This window comes from Solanum dulcamara, chromosome 3, assembly GCF_947179165.1.
Source record: "Solanum dulcamara chromosome 3, daSolDulc1.2, whole genome shotgun sequence".
Lineage (NCBI taxonomy): Eukaryota > Viridiplantae > Streptophyta > Magnoliopsida > Solanales > Solanaceae > Solanum > Solanum dulcamara.
The window spans coordinates 58781191-58808822 of record NC_077239.1 but is presented as its reverse complement, the minus strand read 5'-3'; the positions used below and the strand labels follow the sequence as shown (position 1 = coordinate 58808822).

General features: G+C 37.8%; 1 protein-coding gene across 1 annotated transcript; it reads left to right on the top strand.

The window, feature by feature from the left end:
- Positions 1-12331: 12331 nt before the first annotated feature.
- Positions 12332-13510, top strand: LOC129883585 (uncharacterized). Its single transcript, XM_055958215.1, has 3 exons — positions 12332-12386; positions 12460-12542; positions 12995-13510. The coding sequence occupies exons 1-3, from the start codon at positions 12332-12334 to the stop codon at positions 13508-13510; spliced, it is 654 nt and encodes a 217-aa protein (XP_055814190.1).
- Positions 13511-27632: the final 14122 nt, after the last annotated feature.

The following is a 27632-nucleotide window of genomic DNA, read 5'->3' as shown; positions in this document are numbered from 1 at the left end:
ATTTGAGAGTATGCCGGTGTGATTTCATTAGACCAGCCTGACCTTCCCTTAGATTGTGATATTGACTTTGCCATTGAATTGGAGTCAGGTATTCACCCTATTTCTTTCCCACCGTACCATATGGACCCTGCAGAACTCAAGGAGCTCAGTGTTCAACTTTAGGATCTCTTAGGTACGAGATTCATTCAGCCTAGTGCATCGCCTTGGGGTGACCCAGTCCTGTTTGTAGAGAATAAGGATGGTACTATGTGGATGTGTGTTGATTAGGCAACTAAATAAAGTGCTGGTGAAGAACCATTACCTCATGCCTCATATAAATGATTCATTGACCATCTTTAGGGTGTCACAATGTTTGCTATGATAGTTTTAAGATTTGGTTACCATTAACTGAGGATTAGGGAAATAGACATACCTAAGACTACATATAGGACTCTTTACAACCATTATGACTGATGTCTTTCAGGTTGACTAATGGCCCTGCTGCCTTCATGGATTTGATGGCTCGTGTATTCAGACCATACCTTAATTCTTTTGTCATAGTCTTCATTGATGATATTTTGATATACTCGCGGAGCCAAAGTGAGCATGAGTAGTATTTGAGGATAGTGCTCCAAACTTTGAGAGATCAGTGATTTTATGCCATATTCTTAAAGTGAAAGTTTTGACTTGAGTCTGTGGCATTCTTGGGGCACGTGGTGTCTAAGGATGGCATTATGGTAGATTCGGCGAAGATTGAGGCTATCCATGATTGGGTCAGGCCCACCTTAGTGACAGAGATTCGTAGCTTCATTGGATTGGTAGGGCATTATAGTCGCTTTGTCCAGGGATTTTCTACTATAGTACCACCCTTGAATCGATTGACTTGCTAGGATGTCCCCTTTGTGTGGTCGAAGGAGTGTGAGAGGAGCTTTTTGAGGCTCAAAGAGGTGCTTACCACCACTTCTATATTGACTCTTCCAATTGAGGGCAAGGGATTTATGGTTTATTTTGATGCATCTGACGTTGGTCTAGATTGTGTACTGATGCAGCATGGCTTAGTTATTGCTTATGCATCAAGGTAGCTTAAGTTGCACGAGTGCAACTACCCTACTCATGATTTGGAGTTAGCTGCGGTAGTTTTCACATTTAATATATGGAGGCAGTACCTATATGGAGTTCATTCTGAGATCTACACTGATCACACGAGCCTTCACTATATTATGAGCCAGCGGGATCTTAATTCGAGGTATCACCGATGGATTAAGCTCTGGAAAGACTACGACCTCTCTATTCTCTACCATCCAGCAAGGCGAACTTTGTAGGGGATGTCTTGAGCCGAAAGACAGTGAGTATGGGTAGTCTAGCCTTCTTTTCAATTATAGAGTGACCTTTGGCCTTGGATATCTAGTCCTTAGCTAACAAGATGATTTGGCTTGATATTTCATATTCCAGGCAAGTGCTAGCTTATGTTGGAGTTCAGTCATCTCTATTAGATTGGATCCACGGCCGACAGTTTGAGGATGAGGAGTTGGTAGACCTCCAAGATTGGGTTTAGAGAGGATGAAGAGTTGGTAGCCTAAAGTCAAATCACCGGAACAAGAATGATAAAAAATGTTCAAGAAGAGCTCTCAAAATTGTGTTTCGATTAAAATGGAAATGAAGAAGAGGACGCCAAAATCAGGTCTTTAAGACCTCATTGATAGTCCCCATTTTACCTTCACGAATGCGGAGATAAGTTCCACAAATGCGAAGAAGTGGTAGCTAACCCTCCGCGAATGAGGCGAAAGGTCTGCGAATGTAGAGAATAAGCAACCATACCTCCACGAATGTGGCCAAGGGCCCGTGAACGCAGAAAGCAAATTATAGGTGCAACAACATTTCACCAAGGGGAAAAAGTCCTTCGACGGGGCTCGAAACTCATTCAGAATCTCATTAATGCAGAGAAACTATGCTACCCAACTAGAAATAATATTACGAACTCAACGGAATCGACGAATTTGTTATCCGATAGCAGAATCTCCAAATGTTGACTAAATTCAACTCTTCCAAGCCTTAAGATTCAAAAATAGCCAAACGACCTCAAAACTCAACTGAACACCTTGGGGAGAGTGCCACCCATTCCAACATCATATAAGAGCTATAAAGAAGCTACAAAAAGGTGTAAAACGGTAAAAAGACACAAAAACACGAAAATGACCTTGGAGGTCATTACAACATCCACTAGTAAAAGGACTTTTGTCCTCAAAAGTCAAGGAAGAAAAGATACTTGGTAGCTCAAAAAGATAAGCATATCGTGTCCACATATCCTGCTCAGTCGCCCAAGTAGCCTCTTTGAAAGGACGATGCCTCAACTGGACCTTCACTGACAGGATCTCTTTAGACCTCAACTTCCTAACCTGCCTGTACAAAATAGCCACAGGCGCTTCCTCAAAGGCTAAGGACTCATCAAGTTGAACCAAATCCCACTAAAGCACATGAGACTCATCTAGAAGGTACCACCACAACATAGAAACATGGAATACAGGGTGAACACCTAAAAGTGCTGGGGGCAATGCCAACTTATAAGATACCTCCCCTACCTGTCTTCATATCTCAAAAGAGTCGATGAACCTGGGGCTAAGCTTACCCCTCCTCCCGAATATCATCATGCTTTTCATGGGCGATACTCATAGAAATACCCGATCCCTAATCATAAACTCCAAAGGCCGAATCCTCTGGTCAGCATAACTCTTCTGCCTACTCTAGGTAGTATGGAGCCTCTCCTGGATCATATAAACTCGATCCATCAAATCACACAACAAATTGGTGCCCCAAGGCCTAAACTCAAAAGAATCAAAACAGCCAACTAGGGAATGAAAAGTCCTACCATACAATGCCTCAAAGAGAGCCATGTCGATGCTTTTATGGTAGCTATTATTATATGTAAACTCTGCCAATGCCATGGAATGATCCCACTAGCCCCAAAAATCAATAGTATAGGCCCGTAACATGTCCTCTAAAACCTGAATAGTCCTCTCTAACTGACCATTAGTCTGAGGGTGGAAATATGTACTGAACTCAACCCGGGTGTCCAACTCTCTCTGAATAGATCCCTAAAAATGTGAAGTGAAATGAGTTCCTTGGTCTGAAATGATAAATACCGATACCCTATGCAATTGGGCCATATCACAGAAGTAAATCTGGGTCAATCTCTCTGAAGTGTAGGTAGTCTGGATCGGTAAGAAGTAAGCAGATTTGGTCAATCCTCGGGAGGTATGTGGTAAACCCATTATAATATCCATAGCTATCCGCTCCTATTTTCACTCTAAAATAGGTAGGTTCTGGGTCAAACCACCTGACCTTTGATGCTCGAACTTAACCTTCGAATAGTTCAAGCACCTAGACATAAAAGCTGTAATGTCCTGCTTCATCCTACACCACCAGAAATGTTGTCGTAGGTCACGATACATCTTCATTGAGATGGGATGAATGTAGTATTTTAAACAATGGGCCTCCTCAAGGATGATCCTGACTAAATCTCCAACTCTGGGAACATAGATAAAACCCTTTATCCTCAAAATACCCTCCAGATCTATGGTCTCCTTCCTAGCCTCTCCACTGAGTACCTTATGACGAATCACCCTCAGCTGTGGGTCCTTAAACTGCTATGCATGAATCTACTCCATCAAGGAAGACCTAGTCTCTACAAAAGCAAGTACCCTGTATGACTTTGAAATATCAAGACGAACCATCTGGTTAGTAAAGGACTGAATGTCTAAAGCTAAAGGCCGCTCCTTAACTGATAAGAGTGCAAAACTCCCCATACTCACCGTTTTCTAGCTTAAAGCATCTGCTACTATATTTTTCTTGCCTGAGTGATAGTGACATTATATTCTTTCAAAAAATCCAACCACATGCGATGCCTCAAATTAAGGTTTTTCTGGCTGAAGATGTACTGAAGACTACGGTGGTTAGTGTAGATCTCACAATGGGCACCATACTAGTAATGCCTCCAAATCTTTAATGCGAAGTCTACCATTGCCAATTCTAAATCATGTATAGGCTAGTTCCACTCATGCACCTTCAGCTACCCAAAAGCATATGCAATAACTTTACCCTTCTATATTAGAAGCAACCCAAGACAACACTTGAAGCATCATAATAAACTATAAATCCCTAGCTCTCAACAATAAGTGTATGAATAGAAGCTAAAGTCAACAAGGCCTTGAGCTTCAGGAAGCTCACCTCACATACGTCAGACCAATGAAAAGGAATATTCTTCTAAGTCAATATAGTCAGAGGCACCTCAATAGAAGAGAACCCCTCTACAAATCATCTATAATATCATACCAATTCGATAAAACTGCGAATATCAATAGAAGAAGTGAGCCTAGCCCAATCATGAATAACTTTTCTTAGCTGGATCTACTATAGTCCCGTCCTTAGACACCACATGTCCCAAGAATGCCATAGACTCAAGACAAAATTTACACTTAGTGAATTTGGCATACAACCACTAATCTCGCAAGGTTTAAAGTACCATTCTCAGGTGCTGCTCATACCGCTCTCTACTCCCGGAGTAGACTAGAATGTCATTAATGAACACAATAACAAAGGAGTTCAAGTAGGGTCTGAACACATAATTCATCAAATCCATGAATACTGCAGGGGTATTAGTCAAACCAAAAGACATAACAAAGAACTCAAGTGGCTGTATCGAGTCCTAAAAGCAGTCTTAGGGATGTTTGCCTCTCTAATCCTCAATTGGTGATACCCTGATCTTAAGCCTATCCTAGAGAAAACTGCTGTACCCTAGAGATGGTTGAATAAGTCATCAATATGCGACATTGGGTACCTATTCTTGATGGTCATCTTATTCATCTAACTGTAATAATTACACATACGCAAGGTACCATCCTTTTTTTCACGAACAGAACAGAAGCACCCAAGGGATACACACTAGGCCTGATAAATCCCTTACTCAAGATATCCTGGAGTTGCAACTTAAGCTCTCTCAACTCAATTGGATCTATCCAGTATGGTGTAATAGAGACTGGATATGTACTCAGCACAATATCAATGCTGAAATCAATATCACGCTCAGGAGGAAGACCAGGTAGATCAGTGAGAAAGACATCAAGGAACTCTCAAACCACTAGAACTGAATCAATAGAGGAAGTGTCAGCACTGGTATCACAGACATAAGCAAAATATGATAGAAACCTCTTCCCTATTAACCGTTGAGCCTTGAGGATGGAGATCATACTAGACGGTACATGACTAGCTGTACCTACCCATACGATCAGAGAAATATCAGGCATACACAAGGTAACTATCTTAGAGAAGAAATCTAAAACCGTATGATGAGTAGACCACTAATCCATACCTAGAATTAAGTCAAAGTCTACTATATCTAGCATGATCAAGTACGCTCTAGTATTATACCCCAAGATGGTCACCACACTAGATTGATATAGTCAATCCACTACTAAAGAATCACCTACGGTGGTAGCTACACGCATAAGCACAAGGAATGGATAGCATAAAATATCCCATCGAGTAGCATAATGAGTAGACACATATGAGTAAGTTGGCCCTGAATCAAATAAAGCATAAACAGGCTGATGAGAGATAAACATAGTACTTGTGATTTGACATCCGATGCCTCTACCTCTGGCCTACCCGACAAAGTATAAATGTGACTACATCCACCTCTACCACCTATTTGTCCTGCCTAGGGACCACCCCTAGTACCCTGAAAATTACCTCTGCCACCCTGCACACTCTTTCTAGGTGGCTGAACTGTGCCCTGGGGGCCTGAACTTGCTGTACTTGTAGATTTTGCTGAGTCTAGCGTGTGCGATGGCTAATAATAAGAAACTCCCTGGCAAAGTGGACTATCACACCACACTCATATCATGACCTCCTGAATAAACCTCACTATGATGTCCTGGTTGAACCTGAATGGCCAGTATAGCCTGAATACCTAGAAGTCTGACCGGATCATACTGTGCCCCTGCATATTCTAAAGTTTGAGCCTTATCTCGGTCTTGAGGTCCGACTAAAGTGCTAGGTAGTGTCCCTTCTTGGGACATACCCTTCATGAAGCTGAGGATCTAGACCAGAGTATCCTATAACACTTGTGTGTCTATGAATCTAGGTAGGGGATGGGCTGGATCTTCCTCCGCCGGCTGATGGTTGAACTGCTCAACTTTTATGCCTGGCTTTGATTTTGCACTGTGGCCTAGGCTTTCCCCCGGCCACTGTGTGTCTTTATCTATAGATACAGGGGTCCTCGCCCGCCCCGAGTAGATCTCGTCCTCGCCATCTGAGAAAGAGTAAAACAAATAGGATTTAGAGGTGTTCATCATCATTAACACACGATCAGAAATAAGAATAGTGATTTAATTCCTAACAATGTCATATAGCTTCTCGAATATTAGATACAAACGTCATTGTATTGATTTGCTGGACTCTACTAGACACTTTCTTATGTAATGGTGAGATTGTGAACCTAAGCTTTGATACTACTCTGTCATAGCTCGAATTTGGCCATGATGATGCCTACTATAACCCCCGAGTAGGCAATTCAAACCCAACCCAAGTGGAAGTTTACATCAATTTAATTAAACAAAACAAATTTCATAAGAAGTCGTAAGCAAGAATAATATAGAAGAAGATATCGGACCAAGGTCTAGACATGTAAATACGATAGAAAATGTAGAAAAGGGCCTAAAAGTTACCAATAATAACGAACTGACACTAGACCAAAGCCTGAACCTGGTGTCATCTAAAAAAGAGCTATTAAGCACAAAATCTGATAATATCTATATGATTTTGATTTTAACATACTATTTGCTTAGATTTGACTGTCCAAAGTGAAAAAAACAAGTCAATACAAAATAAGGAAGGTAGCAAGTCTCTCAACGTTGGGAGTTCACCACAGTCCGAATCTGGCACAACTTTGGGTAATCAGGCATGCGTTGGGGGTGGCTCAAATTGGGAGCTACATCAAAATGATACAAAAGTGCAGTATGAGTATCAAAACACAGGGTAACTAAGTAGGCATCAAAGGACGACCAAGCTCAGAAAGAACAAATATATAATATGCAGCATAAGGATACTAATAATAATAGGAGAGAAACATAAACTATGATTATGGAGAAGGAGGGTACGAGATGATCACACAATGGTCAACTAAATCCAACCAATCAGGTAATCACATTAATAATCTAAACTCATAAAATATAAAAAGAATGCATAAATATAAACAAGCAGGTATGGGTCAATATCCCTCAACAGTAGCATGGAGCGCCCAGACTAACCCTCGATCTCATCAATATTGAAACAATAACCCAAAATATGTGTCAATGGACCACCCAAAATTCACACCTCGAGCTTATCAATGGAGAATGTAATAATATAGCCCAAAGTCAATAAAATGGCCTCCCGAAATCATACCTCGAACTCATCAAAATCAGGAAATGCCATAAACATGATATCATAGTATTTCGTTAAAATCCTTACACTTATTCATTAACCAAAACCTAAGTCTCATCATTTTGTTCTCCCTTTAAAGATTTTTAATCATCGGTGAGATAATCTAGGAAAATAGTATGTCAAAATCATATATCACTCAAGTCAGGACAAAATCCCATCAAAGGCATTAAATTACTAATCTGAGATTCTGGTGTACCACAAGCATGGCCTCGGGACCAACATTTTAATACCAAAAGTAAACAAGACATAACTATAAGACGAAATCATAACAAGTGGACAACCAAAACTAACAAAGTCAAACAAGCGGCATCCTAAGTTCAAATCACGTAGAAGCAAGTTCTAAGGATTATAAGCGATTCAAACAAGTCAAGATAGAACCTAGACTTAGACTCCAATTGCTAAAATGCAAACTAGTTACTAACGATGATCATTGACTCCAAATTTCTCAATAGGATATCAACACCTAAAACACCAACCTAATCACACGTTACTAGTCAAAATATACCAATTCTAACCAAGCCAATCTAACAAGAGAAAGAAATAACCTATCTCAAGGACAGAACAACACACGAGCCACTAAACCAAAGCTTTTTCTTTCTTGACAGCCTTTGCACGATGCCACTCTATCAAATTATCAAAGAACACACCAAAATAAAGTCAATGATACCCATATTACTATAATTAAAATCAGACTCAAAATTAGGTCAAAATTCGACATTGTGACCCACACATGAAATCGAGAAACCAACCCAATCACAATATCCCAAATAGCTCAAGGAACTTATGCCCAAAAAATGGTTACATTCTGAGCACCGAAAGAGTTCAAAATAACCCCACCAATTTCAAGCCCTAAGATAGCCAAAAATGCAAGAAACAACAAAATTACGCGAGACTTTCAAGATTTTTAGGATGAGGAAGGGTCCCAAAATGTTCCCACAAGAATTTCCAACTCACTGGAACAACAATGATAAAAAATTATCAAGAGGAGCTCTCAAAATTGTGTTTTGAATAAAAAGGAAATAAAGAACAGGAAGACAAACTTGGGTCTTTAAGACCTCACTTCCAGATCTCATTTTACTTTCGTGAATGTGGAGACAAGTTCCATGAATGCGAAAAAGGGATATCTAACCCTCCGCAAATGCGTATAACAAGCAGCCATACCTTCACAAATGTGGCCAAGGGCCCGCGAATGCGGAGAGAAAATTACAGGTGCACTAGCAGCTGTGCACCAATATTTCACCAAGAGGAAAAAGTCCCTCGACGGGGTTCGGAACTCATTCAGAACCTCATTGATGCAAACAAACTATGCTACCCCATTGGAAATGACATTTCAAACTCAACGGAATCGACAAATTTATCATCTAATATCAGAATCTTCAAATGTTGACTAAAGTCAAATCTTTTAGGCCTTAAGCCTCAAAAATGGCCAAAACTCCTCAAAACTCAAACAAATACCTTGGGGAGCGTGCCACCGATCCCAAAATCACATAAGAGATATAAAGAAGTTATGAGAAGGGGTAAAATGGTAAAACATACAAAAGTATGGAAATGAACTTGGAGGTCATTCAAAGGGAATGGTCTCCACATTCACGGAGCCCTAGCCGCTTTTGCGGAGGCCAGTGATATTTCCTTGTACATTTGCATGAGGCTTGCTATATTTTTGGAGGCCTAGAGGTTTGCCTTACGTAATTGCAGAAGATCCTACGTGTTTGTGGATGCTTTCTTAAAGATCATTTTTGGCATGATCTTTTTAATAAAGCCAAACATGATCAACTATATTTCCCAAACTTTAAACTCTCAAATCTAGAGCTAGAGAACTCCATTTTGGATGATTCAAAGTTCCAAACATCTATAATCTTCATGAATACGTGGGTGATTAGTTAAAAATTGTTGTGTGGGAGGGGACTTCATTTGAGGTAAAATTCATAAAATACCTGCAGCCATTATTGAGTTTTAAGCTTAAATTTGGGATTTTCTTGCATGTATTATTTTGGGAAGTTCCGAGCTCCAAATTGTGTTCCATTTTGGAAAGTAAGTTTCAAGAGATAAATGGAACCTTTTCATGAAGTCAATTGTGCAATTACCAGAGCGGGTGCCACATTTCTGTTTTTGACTTCAAAATTGGTTCGTTTTTTATTTTGGTAATTTTAGTATCAAAATGACCATATTGACATTTTTATTCTACTTTTGATATAGTGGAAGAATTCCAAGGCTGAACAAAAGGAAAAAGCTCTAGTAACGTGATTTGGAGAGCACGCGGTTGGCGTAAAGGTAGGCTACGACTTTCCTCTCCTTAGACCGAACATGACTAAGTAATTGTATGTTGAATTATGTAGATTTTGGGGTGTTTGGTAGTTGATCATATTAAATTCCTAGAATCAATGCCTTAGGCTATATTTTAGGTATTTCGGGTTGTTAAAGCTTGTCAGTTGTTATTATTGATCATTTATACCTTGTGGTATGCCTTTGTATGTCCTATGTTTACTGTTGAAAGCATGATTGGCCTTAGTCTAGGATTAGACTAGTATTTCCATAGACTTGCATACTTTTGGAGACTTTAGGCCTTGAAATATAATAAACCTTGATTTTGGGCGTATTTATACTCTTATTAACTATGTTTAACCTATGATTAACGCTAAATTTGAGAGAAATCTCTTGTTATTGTTAATATCCTAGGCTTATTTAGGTAATTGTGCTAAATGTGATTAGAGATTTTTTAGGATGATAACTAGGCAAAAAGGAGATGGAAAAAATAAAAAAAGGGAAATCAAGCTCAAGAAGGAAGTGAGAGATGAGCGAAAAAGATAAGGCCATGTGAAAAAGGAAATACAGGAACAAGTACACATCGGAAACCTAGGAGATGAAAATTGGGCTTCAAAAATAGTTAGGCAGTGGAGTCTACATTAGCTATGCATCGCGAAGAAGAAGTAGGATTTTCAAACCTCATGCAAGGGAACAGCTTTGCGACGCGGACCTGGAAATTTAATTTTTGTTGCGTCAATTTTTTTAGATTCTATAAAGAGACCATGTGTATTAATTATTATTTATTTAGTCTTTTATCAAAGAGAGCACGACTTGGGCGACTCTTGTGATGTACTTTAAGGTTATTGTTCTACTCTTTCATTCCATTAACCTTTTGAATGTTCTTTAACATTTTAGTATGATTTCAAACTATGAGTGGCTAATTTCTCTTATTCTAGGGTTGTGTCCTAGAGTTATGGTACAATAGTGAATATCTTTGGCAGGAGATGGGTCAATATATAAGTTACTCTTGCATTCTAGATTTTTTTATATTAATGCCTGATCAACATTAAGATACATTTATTATCTTCTCTTGAACTCGAGAGACGAATGGAGGGATACAACAAGAAATGTAAGGAACATGTTCATTCTATGGTAAGAACATAGAGTATTTTGCATATAGGAGAGAAATATACCTATATACCTTATTTGTTAATATGCAAGATGATATATTAATGCTCTACTATTGGTTAATGCCTATCCCCGCTCAATGATGTAGTTAGGCTATCAAAAGTAGTAGGCGATTAGAGGTTGAGAGACCATGATCATAAATTTCACCTTGTAAATCAGTAACTTGATAACCTGTCAAATTCTAAAGTATGAAATATTATGCTAGAACTCATTTTGTGCTGCAACCCTGGGATTTCTCTCAATTTGTAAAAATCGTGTGTTAAAATGAATTGATAGTTAGTAATTTTAATTGTTTAAAAATCATTAGTTTAAAACCCAATTTTACAACTCCCTTACACCAACACATTTAATTTAATTGCATTTGAAAGTGATTAATTGTAAAATTAAAGTCCTTTGTATTTGATAATCCAGCTCGAAAGAGTCACTATATTACTTGGTTGACCATGTACACTTGTGTGTGCTATTGGGAACAACAAGTTTTTAGCACCCTTGACAAAGCCAAAATAATTTTTACATCAGCAAAGGAGATGGACGACTTTGAAATATCCCGTACCTCAGGTTGAACGTGAGTAAGAGGTTATAGAGTAAGTAGAACCTATAGTAGTGCATGACGTGGCAATCCCACTCGCAACCAATGTTACTTCCAGTATCAAGAAATTGGTACCTGGAGGTAAATTCAAACTTAAGCAGAACATGGTGCAGTGTGTGCACTCTAATAGATAGTTTACGAGTTTACCACATGAGGATCCTCAAGTGCACATCCAGAACTTTCTGGAGGTTAGTGATACCTATACTCTTACTGGGGTATCTTTTGATTATGTGAGGCTTACTTTGTTTTCCTTATCTCTATTAGGGGAGGAAAAGTGGTGGTTGAAGTCTGAGACAACAAATTCCATCACTACATGAGATGATCTAGTGAAGAAATTTTTTATAAGGTTTTTCCCTTCGGGAAAGACAATAAAGCTAAGCATTAAAATATTGAGTTTTAAAAAGATAGGAGGAGAAAATCTATACTTAGCTTGGGATAGATTTAAATCTTTGTTAATTAGTTGTCCTCATCACCACCAGACTAACGAGGTGTTGGTCCATACCTTTATCGAAGGCTTGGAACCCAATACTAAGATTCTTCTTGATTCTGCTACAGGTGGATAGGCTTTAGAGAAGACGTATATTGAGTTATATGCTTTGCTAAATCGTATATCATAAGGAAATCATGAGTGGAATAGAAACAATAGCAGATTTGTGGTGTAGAAAATACTTAGGATGCTAGAGGTAGATGCAGTGATAGGTTTAACTACCGAGATTATAGCCATACATAATATGATGAACACCCACTTCACCAACTTATTATTAGTGCAGCAGCATGCTCTAATTAATGTGGTGCAACAACAACCGACATGGTGTAAGGTGTATGGCAGTGGTAAGCATTCGACTGAATATTATGGAGCAAACCCAAAGTTTGTCAACTTTCTTGGGAATGCTCAAAGAGGTGGAATGTACCAGAATTATGGCAACACCTATAATACAAGTTGGAGAAACAATCTTAACTTCTCTTGGGGTGTTAATCAGGCACAAAATCAGGGAAAAAAACCAATACAGACCACAAGGTGGTGTACAATAGTATCAACAATAAGGATAGGCCAGTCCTCATGGTAATCAACAATGAAATAAGAGTTTGGAAGAAATGCTAAAATAAATTATGTCTTATTATGCCAAGTTAGTTGCATATGTATGCAATAATCTTTTGGCTACACAAAATCTAGAGAAGTAGTTTGGGTAATTCGCAAGTGCACAAAACTCTCACCCACAAGGGGGTTTGCTAGTTAACACTGACCCAAACCCCAAATAAGTTATTGCTGTGAGTACCCGTAGTGGTCGACTATTAGAGGAGTTAGATCCTAAAACCAAAATAGCATAAAGTAAAGGGAAGATAGTTGATGAAGCTGGGCCAAGTGAGCCAAGAGTTAATGATGAACCAAAAAATAAACCATCTTCCCTATTTCTACAAAAGTTCAAAAGGCAAAAGGAGAATAAATGCTTTATTAAGTTTATAAAACTCCTTAAACAGGTGCAAGTTAACTTGCCTTTGATTGATGTTTTGTAGAGAATTCCTAAATATGCAAAATGTGCGAAAGATATTGTGGCTAACAAGAGCAGGATAACTGAATATGAGATGGTGGCACACACTAAGGAGTGTAGTTCAAAAATTCAAAATAAGCTACCGACTAAGTTGAAAGATCCTAGTAGCTTCACAGTGCAAATTACAATTGGTAAGTGTATTAATGCAAGAGGTTTATGTGATTTGGGAATAAGTATCAACTTGACGCCCACATCCATATTTTGGAAACTGGGCTTAGGTAAGGCAAAGCCTACTAGTATAATGTTGCAACTGGCAGACTGTTCAGTAGTACAGCCTGATGGTATAATTGAAGATATCTTAGTCCAAGTGGGAACTCTTATCTTCCCCGTGGACATTGTCATCTTAGATTTTGTGCCTGACCCAAAGGTTCCATTCATTTTGGGATTTCCGTTCTTAGCAACCAGAGGAGAATTGATTGATGTTGCCACTGGTAGATTGACAATGCACGCCCATGACAAGGTAGATGTCTTTGATGTGTAAAAGGCAATGAAGTTGCCTACGATCTATGATGACCTATTAGCAATTGCAGTTGTTGATTAATACATATCAACTTAGTATGTTGCATCAAAGGATCCTCTAGATAGAATACTAATAGGATAGGATATAGTGGGGGATGCTAAGGCCCAGGAGTTGGAAAGTATCCTAGATGTTCCTAATGGAACTCACAAAACATGATTATAATATAATAGGGAAAGATAGTGATTGCCTATCAATCCATCTTTAAAACATATTAGGAATAGCTCATTAACTTTAGTGATTCATAAGAATTCATAACTTTGGTGAGAATTGTATTCATCACCATCTTATAAGATAATTATGTGAGAATTGTACTTATCACACCATAATAACATCTTTGATCTTAACTTTGATCATCATCATAACTTTCATTATAAAATCATAATCTCAACTTTAAATCAAAGAACTTTCATTGAAAATTATTAAACTCATAAAATCATCTTTAACTTTCATAATCATAACTTGAAACTAGCTTTATGTAAGGCCATTTATAATTCAACTTAAAATCATGTAATTTATTTGAAAACATCCATATAATGATTATTGATAACATCTAAAAATGAAATTAAATCAGCCTAATACAATTCATCAAAATTAGGGTTCATAATTCAACTGAAATTGAAAGAAAATTTGAGAAAACTTTAGGTTTCATGGGTCAAAGGAACCCATGAATCAATCCCCACATATCTTGATTGAATTTACTAAGGGTTGAAGAAGAAACTTGAAGAAATCTGAAAACCCTAGCTTGAGCTTGAAGAGAAACCTTGGGAGAATTCTTTGGTCTTGCCTTAGAGAAATTTTGAAGAATAAATTGAATAGGAGGGGAATTCGAAGAATTGAATATATATAGTCTTTGAACTTGGCCATAAAAGTGTATAGGCTTATTGAACCAAACTTTGGAAAAGACACAATTATCCCTCATTAAACTTTAGATTTTGGACCTATGGGACCCTTTCTATGGGTTGTAGAAGGATTGAGGAGTCGTCGAAACTACTTGTCTTGCAGGTATGAGGAATGGGCTTAAAAATTGAGCCTCTTAATTTTTGGAATGATTCATTATTACGACTCTTAAACTCGTCTATGGGTCATAGACTTGGTCCGTCTTGTAGGTCTCAAAACCTTCAACTTTGAGAGCCTCTGATATTTGGTTACGGGTTATTTATTAGACTTGAAACAACTTCTACGGACCATTCTATCAAGTTGTAGAATTTACCTTGAGGGACTTCTGAAACTTAGCCTCTAAGGTCTATTTATGAGTTGTGTCTATAGGTCGTTTAAGTGATTATGGGTCATAATACCTTCCTTTGTGTTTTTTCATGATCCTCTATTAAGGGTCACTTCAAGACTCATTCCTATGAGTCGTAGGACTATCTATGGGTCGTAGAGTGATTCGTACCGCTGAAGCCAGTCAAAAATTTGAGGATTTCTTTTGTGTCACAACTCTCCAACTTCCAGGGTCTTACAGTATGCCTTTTGCATTGTGTAATGCTCTAGCTACTTTTCAAAGATGCATGATGGACATTTTTAATGACATCATGGAAGACTTTGTGGATATCTTCATGGATGACTTCTCAGTATTTGGGGAGTCTTTTGAAAGGTGTTTAGAAAATTTGGATAGGGTGCTTGCAAGATGTGAGGAGACCAATCTCGTTCTAAACTAGGAAAATGTCATTTTCTAGTGAATGTGGGGGATTTTATTGGGCAACAAGGTTTCGAAGAAAGGGTTCAAAGTTGATTGGGTAAAGGTATAGGTAATTGAAAAGCTACCCCATCCAGTCTTTATAAAAGGGGTAAGAAGCTTCCTTAGTCATGCTGGGTTCTATAGGAGATTCATCAAGGATATATCTAAGACTACAAGGCCTATGTGTAGTCTACTTGAGAAAGAGGTGAAATTTGTTTTTGATGAGCAATGCATTAGAGATTTTGAGGCATTAAAGAAGAATTTGATAGAAGATCCAATCCTTACTTCTCCAAGTTAAGAGTTGCCTTTCAAATTGATGTGTAATGCAAGTGATATGGAAGTAGGTGAAGTCCTGGGTCAGAAGAAGGAAAAAGTATTTCACTCTATCTACTATACGAGTAAGACACTAGATACAACTTAAGAAAACTACATAGTGACAGAGAAAGAAATACTGCTTTGGTCTATGTATTTGACAAGTTCAGATCTTACTTGGTAGGAACTAAAGTTATTATTTCTACTGACCATGCATCTATCAGGTACTTTTCAATAAGAAAGATTCAAAGCCATAACTGATTAGGTGGATTTTATTGCTTCAAGAGTTTGACATTGATATCAAGGATCGAAAGGGCTTTGAAAATCAAGTTTCTGATCACCTATCTAAGCTGGAGAGTTCGATGCATGTTGGGAAGCTAAGGCAGATTCAAGAGGAGTTCCCTGATGAACAGTTGTTAGCTCTAGAGGTGATTGAATTACTGTGCTCTGCAGATATTTTCAACTACTTGGTGAGTGGTGTATTTCCACCTGTAGCAACTACCCATCATAATAAGAGGTTGAAATATGATGCTCCTTTCTACGTATGGGATAAGCCTTATTTTTTCAAGAAGGGACCAAACAAAATGATAAAAAGATGTGTGACTGCATCTAAGGTGAGACAAGTATTGGAAAACTCTTTGGCATATGATAGTCATCATGGAGGTGAGCGCATAGCTCATAAAGTACTTCAATCAGGTTTTTTCTGGCCTACTTTTTTCAAAGATGTTGTAGGTTATATGAGAAGTTTTAATTAATGCAAGAGGTTGGGAAGTATATCCAGAAGGCATGAGATGCCATTGTACAATATCTTAGAGGTTGCGATATTTGATGTTTGGGGGATTGACTTCATGGGACCTTTCCCACCATCTAATGGCAACTAGTATATCCTTGTGGTAGTATATTATGTATCAAAGTGGGTGGAGGCAGCGGCTCTTCACACCAATGATTCCAAAGTGGTGCTTAATTTCTTGAAAAATCACATCTTCCAGCGGTTTGGTATCCAACAAGCAATAATCAGTGATGGAGGAAATCATTTCATCAATCAATTGGTGAAGAATCTTTTGTTGAAGTATGGGGTCCATCACAAGGCGAATACTGCATATCATCCATAAACCAGTAGATAGGTAGAGGTGTCCAATGTTGAGGTGAAGCAGATTCTATAGAAAATAGTAAATATGTAGAGAACAAATTGGGAGATGAAGCTAGATGATGCTTTGTGGGCTTACATGACAATGTATAAGACACCAATAGGTACTTCTCCCTATCACATGTTTTTTGGGAAAGTATTCCATCTCCTAGATGAGCTAGAACATCAGGCTTGGTGGGCGATAAATGAATTGGACCTTGATCCAGAGTTGGCCGAGAGGAAGAGAATAGACTAGCTACATGAATTGGAGGAGTGCCAACTCCATGCTTATGAGAATGCAAATCTCTACAAGGAGAAAACCAAGCGCTGTCATGACAAACACATTGTAGCATGAGTGTTTGACGCAGATCAAAAGGTATTGCTATTTAACTCTAAATTGAGGTTATTCACGGTAAATTGAGGTCCTAGTAGAGTAGATTATTTGAGGTGGTGCGTATGACCAAACATGGAGCTGTGAAACTATAGAGCACTGATAAACAATCCATATTTATGGTAAATGGATAGAGGGTGAAGCACTACTTCAGAAATGAAGTAGATCATGAAGGAGATGTTATGGAGCTCAACAATGAATGAGAGAAGTTGAGTTGTGCCGCGATGGTAAATCAGGCGCTACACAGGAGGCAACCCATGATTTTGTAGTCTATTTAATCTTTTTATTTTTTATTTTCTTTGTTTTGTAGGCTTTAGTTTTTGAACTTAGTTAATTTATTTTTTGTCGTTATAGGAATAGTTTTGTTTTCTGTAAGTTGTATGAATAGTTTTTAGTTTTGTGCAAGTGTAAAAACCAAAAACCAAATAAGAAGAAGAGGATGAGAGATTTCTAGGATAATGGAGTTCGCGAAGTCTCCGTGTCATAGACTCGTGCCAGAAAAGGAGGAGGGATGTCACACCCAAAGAAAATAATTTGAGACAGAAGAGCCTGCGATGTATGAATTTCAATTTTCATTAAAAATGTCAGGTTTTACCCGACTTTTCCTCAAATAAATCGACCCCATCCCCTATTAATCCCTAATTTTGTCCCAAATTCTCATTTTCTAAATAAAAGGACCGAAACTCTTTTTCTTCCAAGCCCTAACACCTCTTCAAATCGAAATCCATTTTGTGGAGTTGCAATTCTTCTTCAAGTTGTTCAAATTTCTCCACTTTTCAACACTCAAGGTATGTTTCTAATTTCTTCTCTTCAATCTTGGGCGAATTTTTGTAGTAGATTCTCGTGGGTGATGATTGTGGTGGGTTTAAGTTCTTAAAGTTGGGTATATGTCATGTAAATATGTTCATGGGGAATGAGATTAAATTCTTAAACTTATTAGATGGTACCCATGAATGTAACTTGTATAATTTGATTTATTGGAACTTGAGAATTGTATAAAAATAATTGTTATGAAGATGGAAAGATTGTGTGTGTGAATTATTGAGTAACACATAGGTTGTGAATGGTAAGTTGAAAAGTTACAAATCCATGGACTCGACTTATTTAGTAGAGTAAAAAATAAAATGGGAATATGAACTTGGAAATGTTATGGGGTTGAAAGTGCACTAATTACAATGATAAGGGAAGTCTGAGTACCCTTTTATTTACGCAAGATTGCTAATGTCTAATTGTGGGGTGGGTTCTTGTCACTTGTTGCACATCAACTGATTATAATAGTGTATTTTATTTGCAGGAAAATAATGTAAGGATCCTAAAGACCAGGAAAGGAGCTGACTACCTCAGCAAGCAACAGAAAGAGGGTCTGTGGTGAGGCATCTGTACCCTTGGAACCAGCAGTACCGCACGGTTAAATGCGAAAATATGGATTGAGGGTAGTTAACATTGTGGGAAGACATTTGTATAAGAAACATACTGAGGATAAGTATTGTTTTGATGTGTGCGAATCGGGGATGAGCATCTAGAGAGGGATTCTCTCAAATTATGAGGCCAATTCGAAAACTCCATATGGATTTTATCTTTGCTGAACTGATGCCCTGCATCGACATTTGGTTTAAAAATTCTATGCTAACTGGTAGCTGAACCCACGTTTCCATTTTATGTGGTGCGAGGAGTAAATGTGCCACTTACTCTATTAACACTGAATGAATCTCTTGGTAATACTGAATGGGCACCAATCGTGCTGACTGGGCCGAACATCTGCCCACTCTATCAAGACATCAGACACACCTTGTATGGCTTAAGGTCCACAACCAAGCGAACACACCATAGGCACTGTGTCTACCACCAAACCTTCCCTTGTGCTCACATGAACAATAAAGTGCGCGTGGGGCTCAAAATCGTTATGAACTACTTAATCTAGGATTACACTTCACTGATGTTATGAGGAAATAGGTGTTCTTGGTGTATACTTTAATGAAAGGCATGGACATAAATATTGAGGCGGTGTTGAAGTCGGCGATGCATAAAGCCAAAGTTCATCATGGAAGAAGGTACATATTTGGAGGCCCATACTTTGTTGTACAAGAATGCAAGGGTGCATGTGGAACTCTTAGATTACATGCCCCCTTTGCACAGTGCAGGTGGATGTGACCAAAACTAAAGGTAAGGACACTCATCATGGACCTACCCTTACTATGGCAGAGCGTCACCATACAGATGATCTTATCACAACCCACATGTTTGGGCACGAAATGCTCCGCCATGAAAATTGTTGTTAAGTCTCCACTGGAAAGAAGCTCCGAGAGATTAAGAGGAAATAACCTTTAAATGAACAACCATGAAAATGCTAGGATTGGTCCCGGATTTCTTTCAGCCCACTTATGATGATGTCCTAATAGATGAGGAAAAATAATGTGCAGGGTCAGACATCAACTTAGATTCAGAGAAAGAAGAAAACCTACCATTACCGCTTGAGGACCTCTACGCTAGGGGCGAGGATGAGATGGCGGACCAAATAGGGAAGTTCTCCACCCTACCTTTGTTTTACATTTATGATTGTGTAGCATTAGGGACAATGCCAAGATTTTAAGTGTGGGGTGGGGGCTTGCTTGTGTATCTGTAAATAACTATGTTTTTGTTTTATCGTAGATATTGATTTTTATTTGGATTCCTTAGATTTTTTTCTGATTCTTTGGCCAAGGATAGTCCTATTGAACCATAAAAAAAAGAGTTAAAGTGTGGGATTGAGTCAGAGTTGTGGTCAAGCGGCGCTGCCCTACAATAGATGGATGACGATCATCTTATGGTTAAGCTCATCACTATATTGTGTGAAAGGTATCTTGATAGGCTACACGATTGTTTGGGCTTTGTTTTGAATGTTAAAAGCATGATAAAAATAGGAAATGACTTGTTTAGAATGCCTAGGATCATTTATGTGACTTAGTTGTGATTGTTGTTATTATGTGAACTCTTGATATTGCTTGGTTGAGAATATATAGAAATCCATCTTGAGTTGAATATGTGCCATGTGTTTGAGAATTTGCTACATTCTGTGCTTTCATGTTGATAGCTAGAAATTGTCCGGTGTATGTGTGTGAAACAAAATGAAGAATGTGGAATTTAGGAAGTGATATAGGCGTTTCTATGATAGCCTTGTTTATACCCCATCTATGTCTAACCTTAACACTTAATCCATAGTCTATCCATTTGAGCTTTAGCTTCTTCTTTGGTAGCCTCATATGAGCCTATTCCCATTCCTTCTTTAGCCCATGAATTTGATCCAAACTACTAAGCGCTTTAGGTGAAAATAAAAAAAATTGAAGGGAAGGGAATAAATGAGTATGAATTCCTGCAAAGTAAGAGCATTGGTGCTTAGAATAATTTACACCTTGTGATAGGGAAGTACAAAGAGAAAAGAGAATCAAAGTGTATGTATATATATGAAATAAAAGTGATTCCCTACCAAAAGTGGGTAAGTAGCTTAAACAGAAGGGATGAACGAAGAAAAAGAGTGGAAAAAGACATATTTGTTGAAGTTTGGTTTAATGGGAATTGTGATTTATTAAAGCACTTGGGAAAATTAGACTTTATTCATAGCCAAAAAAATAGTTCCTACCATGCCCTCAGCCTACATTACAACCTGTGAAGTCCTAGTTGGTCCTAAACTATGACATTCTTATATTAGTGGAGTAAAACACTAAGGGAAAGCCTCTGGCCAATCTTCTATTGCACGAGAATTCATTTAGGAGAGTGAGCAGAAATTTATTCTTACATCCACGTATGTTAAATATGTTATGTATGAGTTCTTGTGGGAGATTCTCTTGTGGTGAAGACACATGTTCAATAAGAGTTTTGCGATTTATATGATCACTTGAATAAGTAGTATGCATGAGTTTTCTAATTTGGAGAGTCAATTCTTGAGGTTAGGATTTTTTGAATGAGTCATTTGCGTGATATTGGTTTGATTATATGCTTGTGAGTGATTTTCCTTTTATGTGATTCGTTGTAGCCTAGCTTGTAATGCCTTGTGTTGTGTAGTGAGTGATTTGTATTTGGTTTTGACTTGTGGAGTTGTTTGAGGACAAACAAAGCTTTAAGTGTGGGGTGATGAGCTTAGGTGTATTTATACAACTATTAACCATGATTAACCCATGATTAAGGCTAAGTTTGAGAGCAAATCCCTTGTGATTGTTAATATTCTAGGTTTATTTAGGTAATTGTGCTAAATGTGATTATAGGTTTTGTAGGATGAGAATCGGGCAAAAAGGAGCTGAAAAAGGAGAAGAATAGAAATCAAGCTCAACAAGGACGTGAGAGATGAGAAAAAAAAGCTTAGGTCATGTGAAGAAGGACATACACACACAAGTCCATGTCACGAACTTAGGAGATGAAATTTGGGCTTCAAAAATTTGTTATGCTGTAGAGTTCGCGTTAGCTGCACGTCATAGAGAAGAAGTATGATTTTCAGACCTCAACCAAGGGAACAGGTCCACGTCACTGACCTGGCAAATTAATTTTGGTCACGTCAATATTTTTAGATTATATAGATAGACCAAGTGTATTAATTATTATTTATTCAGTCTTTTATCAAGGAGAGCACGATTTGAGCGACTCTTGTGATGAACTTTAGGGTTATCCTTCTACTCTTTCATTCTAGTAACCTTTTGAATGTTCATTAAACATTTTGGTATGGTGATTCGAACTATGAGTGACTAATTTCCCTTATTCTAGGGTTGTGGCCAAGAGTCATGGTATAATAATGAATATCTTATGTCACGGCGTGATTTCTCAAGTCATGATGACACCTATCATAACCCCCAATAGGTTAGCCAAACTTGTAACTCAAAAATATAAGTAATGGGTATAAGGGAGAAATACTAAATAGAACTAAGAGAATCGAACAAATCCTGAAATAAGGAGAAACTAGATAAATTTATACAAAATAAATAAAACTAAATCCCTCAAGAATCTGGAAGTCACTAGTACAGAGATGCTACCGAAATAAAATGAATACAAGTCCCAAAAGTTGATCCAAATATATATACAACATTGGGTAGTCTCTAAAGTACAATAAGATAGGAAATCCAAGCTGAAGGAGATAGAAATGATCTCAAAATGGCAAGTGCTCACCCTGGTCTCTGGAACTGGCTGCAGTAAGCTCGATCTATACGCAACGGTAGATAGTGTTCAGTCCTGCATCACAAAAGTAGATGCAGAGTGTAATATGAGTACCAGATATAAGGTACCCAGTAGACATCATAGGCCGATTGAGCAGGAAGGGTAAAAACAATATGAAAAGGAGAAATAAGCCTAAACAAGAGTCATAATGCGCATCTAAGGTAAGGAAGGTAAATATCCCACTAAATAGGAAGATACAAACTAGGAAGACTAAAATTAGCTACACCCAACTAGGCCCCCATAAGACCATCCGGGACACTCATGCGCAAGTGTAAATAAAATCTGGGGAACCCCCATAAGCCGCTGGATACGCAGAATAGCTATATCTACAAGGCTAGGAACTAGGAATCTACGATACCAAGAACTGAAGAACTATATTATTCCCGAACTAAGAATTGATTAGCCATGAATTCTCTAGGAGCTACGGCTAGGACTGGGACCAGGATGCTCGCTCGAATTCGCAATATGGTCACAGCCTGGACTGAGACCTAGATGCTCGCCATAATCCATTGGTATGGTCGAAGCTTGGACTTGGACACGGATGCTCGCCATAAGCCATTGTTACGGTCAAAGCCAGGACTGGGATCCGGATGGTCACCATACTAATAAGTCGGTAGAGGTCGGGACTAAACCTAGATGATCCCTGATGGAATTCTAGAACGGAGGCCAAAACTGGGATCCAAATGCTCATAGATGATTTAATCGATAGTGCCAAATATTTCTTATTTCCAACTGGACGCTAAATATTTTTGAGAATCTCCTTGCACGATGAACCAAACCAATATTTCACCTAGGCTTCAATCGGAACAGAAAAAAGTAAAACAAGAAGACTAGCATAACCGACGAGTCTCGAAAGTCGCAATCATATGAAATTATGGATAAGGTAATTCATAATAGCAACGTTACCGCCTAGCTAAGGCAAACTACCAGATATTAGCCTACTACATCATTCTACAAGGATCAAAGCCCCCCGCCAGAGCATTGCCGGGCCATCTAAAGTAAGTTTCATAATCTATACTAAGGCCAACATGCTCTACAATAACAAAATATGCAATCAAAGCCATTTACAATGCTAATATTTTAACAAGAGAGATCACATTCTTTAAAATACCTGAAATACCCGATAAAACACCTAAAACATGATTTCTAGCACCTATCGTATATAGATAAGCCACCTAACCCAGAATTCTATCTATCTCAACATGCTTTCATACATTCCAGTTCAATCTAAATAAAGGAAAGTCGTAGCCTACCTATAGGCCGAACACGTGCGCTCTACATCACGCTACCGGTGATTTTTCTTTTCGAACGACCTCGAAATGCTGCCACACTCTAAAAAATAGACCCATAATATCAATACGGTCGTTATGATATTAAGATTATCAAATTCAGAGATGAACCAATTTTGTAGTCAAAATTGAGAATTATGGGACCCGCATCGGAAGTTTTGGAACTAACACCAAAAATAGATCCTAATCAACCCCCTTAAACTCAAATACCAAATTGGGACAAAATTTAGGGCTCGAAAACTCAACAAATCAGTTCATTCATTAAAACTCAATTTTAGGCCAAAATTAATAACATGGGCAACAATTATTTACGCAAAAATCATAAAAATGAAGTCTCAATAGCTGAAACCAACTACACCGCGACTTTTCTCACGAACCCCCCCATAATTTAGCACCAAGAATGTCTAAAATCGGGCTTAAAACGCCCAAAAAACCTATCCCCAAAATTTATCAAAATTCCACTCTGAAATTCAAAAAAAACAACAACTATTTTTACCTCAATCAAACACCCCAAATCAGTTTCTGATAACACCACGATATTCTTATTAAAATTTCATGCAAGATACGCTTTTGAATTGCTCAAATCAGACCTAAAATTGGCCATGAAATCACTTCTGAAAATTTTTCAAAATTTCACTCCGAAAACATCAAAAGATAGCAACTAAACAAATTTGCGGTGAACAGTAACTGCGATGAATAGTGACAACATAGTGTAAAATTTGATCTTTTTGATGCTCCGTACTCATTCGGAGTCCCATGAATGCAAACCATATATGAATTTTGATTGTTGACCACATTCCGGACTTAATGGTGCAGTTGAAATTTCTAATGGAAGTCATTTTGATAAAAAATGGATCCCACACCTAAGTACCATTTTGAGCCTAATTCATAACGGGCCTTAGTATTAGAATGGAAGCCTCAAAAATCAAACAAAGGGTTGTTGTAGATCAAAATCAAAATTTTAGATCTAACCGCATTGACATAATTTCAATCCGAGCGCGTTTATCATGAATTTTGACCAAAGTCAACTTTAGGCCAAGTTTCAAAGGCTAAAATGCCAAATGACTCCAAACTCATATAGATTACATCGATACTCATGCCGACCATCCAACTAGCCTAATTTGGCCATTTAAAAGCTGATGGAACCGTCAAAATTAAGTTCAAAGGTTGTTTACCTAAAATTATGACTGAAGTCATCTTTTTAAGTTATTAAAGCTCCAAAATAGGGGAATGAGCCTAAAACCCAAACGAACGACTAGGCGACCGAGCTATCGACGCCAGAAGGTCATAAATGACCTGGTGTCACTACAGGAATGCTCTAAATGGTGAAATGAAAATGGTATAAGGAAAATGACTTAGAGGGTCATTACAACATCCACTACTTAAAGAACTTTTATCCATAAAAGTAAAGAAAATGATCTACTTGAAGCCTCAAATAAGCTGGGGAACTACTCCCTCATCTCCTACTCAGTTTCCTAGGTAGCCTCCTCGGTCGAATGGTGCCTCCAGTGAACCTTAACCACAGGGATGGACCTTAACAAAGGTGGTGAACATCTCTGGCTAATATAGCAACCGGCTCCTCAACAAAGGTCAGAAGATCATCCAATTCAATAGAATTATACCAAAGCACATGGACTCATCTGGGATGTACCGGCGTAGCATAGAAATATAGAAAAGTGGATGTATAGCTAAAAGTACTGGAGGTAGAGCCTACTCATAAGAAACCTCTCTAACTCTCCTGAAAATCTTAAAAGGCCCAATAAACTTGGGGCTAAGCATACCCCGCCTACCAAATCTCATCATGCCCTTCAAGGGAGACACCCGCAAGAATACTCCATAATTTAGCACTAAGAATTTCCAAAATCGGACTTAAAAGAAACCAGTCCCCAAAGTTTATCAAAATTTAAATCTAAAATTCAATAAAAACAATAGCTAAAATCATGATTTTGACCTCAATCAAATGCCCCAAATTAGTTTTTGATAGCACCTTGACATTCTCCTCAAAATTTTATGTGAGATAGGCTTTTGAATTGCTCAAATCAGACCTAAATTGGCAAAGAAATCACTTCTCAAAATTCTCTAAAATTTCACTCAGAAAATAATAAAAGAGAGCTAAAATACAAAATTTACCTCAAACAGATTTCCCAAATCACCTTAAGACATTGCGTTCCTCTCGAAAATCCATTGAATTTGGACCTTTGAATCAGTGAAATTGAGCTCAAAATAGTGGAGAAATCATTTGTCAAAGTTGGGACTTAAATTTAAAAAATTTGCAGTGAACAATAACCGCGATGAATAGTGACAGCACAATCCAAAATCTTATTTGTTGATGCTCCAAACTCATTCGGAGTCCAATGAATGCAAAATATATATGAATTTTGATTTGAAATCATATTCCAGACTCAATGGTGTAGTGAAAATTTCCAATAGAGATTGTTTAGATGAAAAGTGGGTCCCACACTCAAGTTTTATTTTGAGCCTAATTACCTAACAGTTCTCGAAATTAGACTAGAAGCCTTGAGAAGTGAAAAAAGTGTTGTTCTAGACAAAACTCACACATTGTAGAGCTAATCGAACTGATAGAATTTAAATTCGATTGCATTTATCAAGAATGTTGACCAAAGTCAACCTTAGACCATATTTCAAATGCTAAGGCACCAAATGACCTCAAACTCATATCGATTGACTTGATACTCATGCAAACCATGAAACTAGCCTAATTTAGCCAATTCAGAGTTGATGGAACTATTAAAATGCCATTGTGAGGTTGTTTACCTTAAGTTATAATCGAAGTCAACTTTTTAAGTTATAAACATCCAAAATAGAGAAGTGGTCATAAAATCCAAAAGAACGACCAGGTGGCTAAGCTATTGGTGTCAGTAGGTCATAAATGACCTAGGGTCACTACAAGAATGCTCTAAATGACAAAATAGAAGTAGTATAAGGAAATTGACCTAGAGGGTCATTACACTTTGGCAGGAGATGAGTTATTATGTAAGTTACTCTTGCATTATAGTTTTTTTATTTTAATGCCTGATCAATATGAAGATACATTTATTGTCCACTCTTGAACTCGAGAGATGAATGGAGGGATAGAATGAGGAATGTAAGTAACGTGTTCATTCTACGGCAAAAACTTAGAGTGTTTTGTATATATGATAGAAATATACCTATATGCCTCGTTTGGTTATTATGCAAGATGATAGCTTTATACTCTACTGTTGGTTCATGCCTTTCTATACTCAATGATGTAGTTAGGCTGTCAAAAGTAGTGGAAGATTAGAGGTCGAGAGACCATGATCATAAATTTAACCTTGTAAATCAGTAAGTTGATAAGTTATCGAACTCTAAAGTATGAAATATTATGCTAGAACTCATTTTGTGTTGCAACCCTGGTATTTTTCTCAATTTGTGAAAACCTTGTGTTAAATTGAATCGGTAGTTAGTAATTTCTATTTTTAAAAATTACTAGTTTAAAACTCACTTTTACAACTCTCTTAATTGAGCACATTTAATTTAATTGCATTTGAAAGTGATTATTATCAAATTAAAGTCTTTTGGGTTCGATAATCCGCCTTGAAAGAGTCACTTCATTACTTGGTTGACCATGTACATTTGCGTGTGCTATTGGGAGGAACACCCCTATTATTGAGAAACTACTTCTCTGTGAGAAATAACTATTTTGCCCTTCCCCATAGTGTTTTCTTACTCTGTTTGAGATATGGGGATGGTTAGCACGGTTTCTGATGCGATCAGGTGTGATTTTGATAATTTGAGGCCTCAAGTGGGAAGTTATTGAGATTAGTTGACTTTGGTCAACATATTGAGATTTGAGCATTTGATGGAAATTTCACCGGTTCTGTTGCATTTAAAACATTGAGTTTGGTCTAGTTGAGTGTTGAATTAGAGCCCTAAGACCTTAGTTTTTGTTTTGAGAAATTAGGCTAAAAGTTGAGTTTTAAGCCTAAAAAGGATATGGGAGGGTAATGTTTTCATAATGACCTTTTTTGGAAATTTGAAAATTTCATTGAGTTTAGAACGTCAAATTTAGGGTTTGATCAAAGGAATTTTTGGAGTTGGAATGCTGCTGTTTTCTTCTATCTAGTGTG

Coding starts and splice junctions, on each gene's coding strand:
- LOC129883585 (XM_055958215.1), top strand. CDS start 12,332: ATGGAGCAAACCCAAAGTTTGTCAACTTTCTTGGGAATGCTCAAAGAG. Junction 12,387..12,459: donor AATGCTCAAAGAGGTGGAAT/GTACCAGAATTA, acceptor GGTGTTAATCAG/GCACAAAATCAGGGAAAAAA. Junction 12,543..12,994: donor AGGATAGGCCAGTCCTCATG/GTAATCAACAAT, acceptor GATGTTTTGTAG/AGAATTCCTAAATATGCAAA.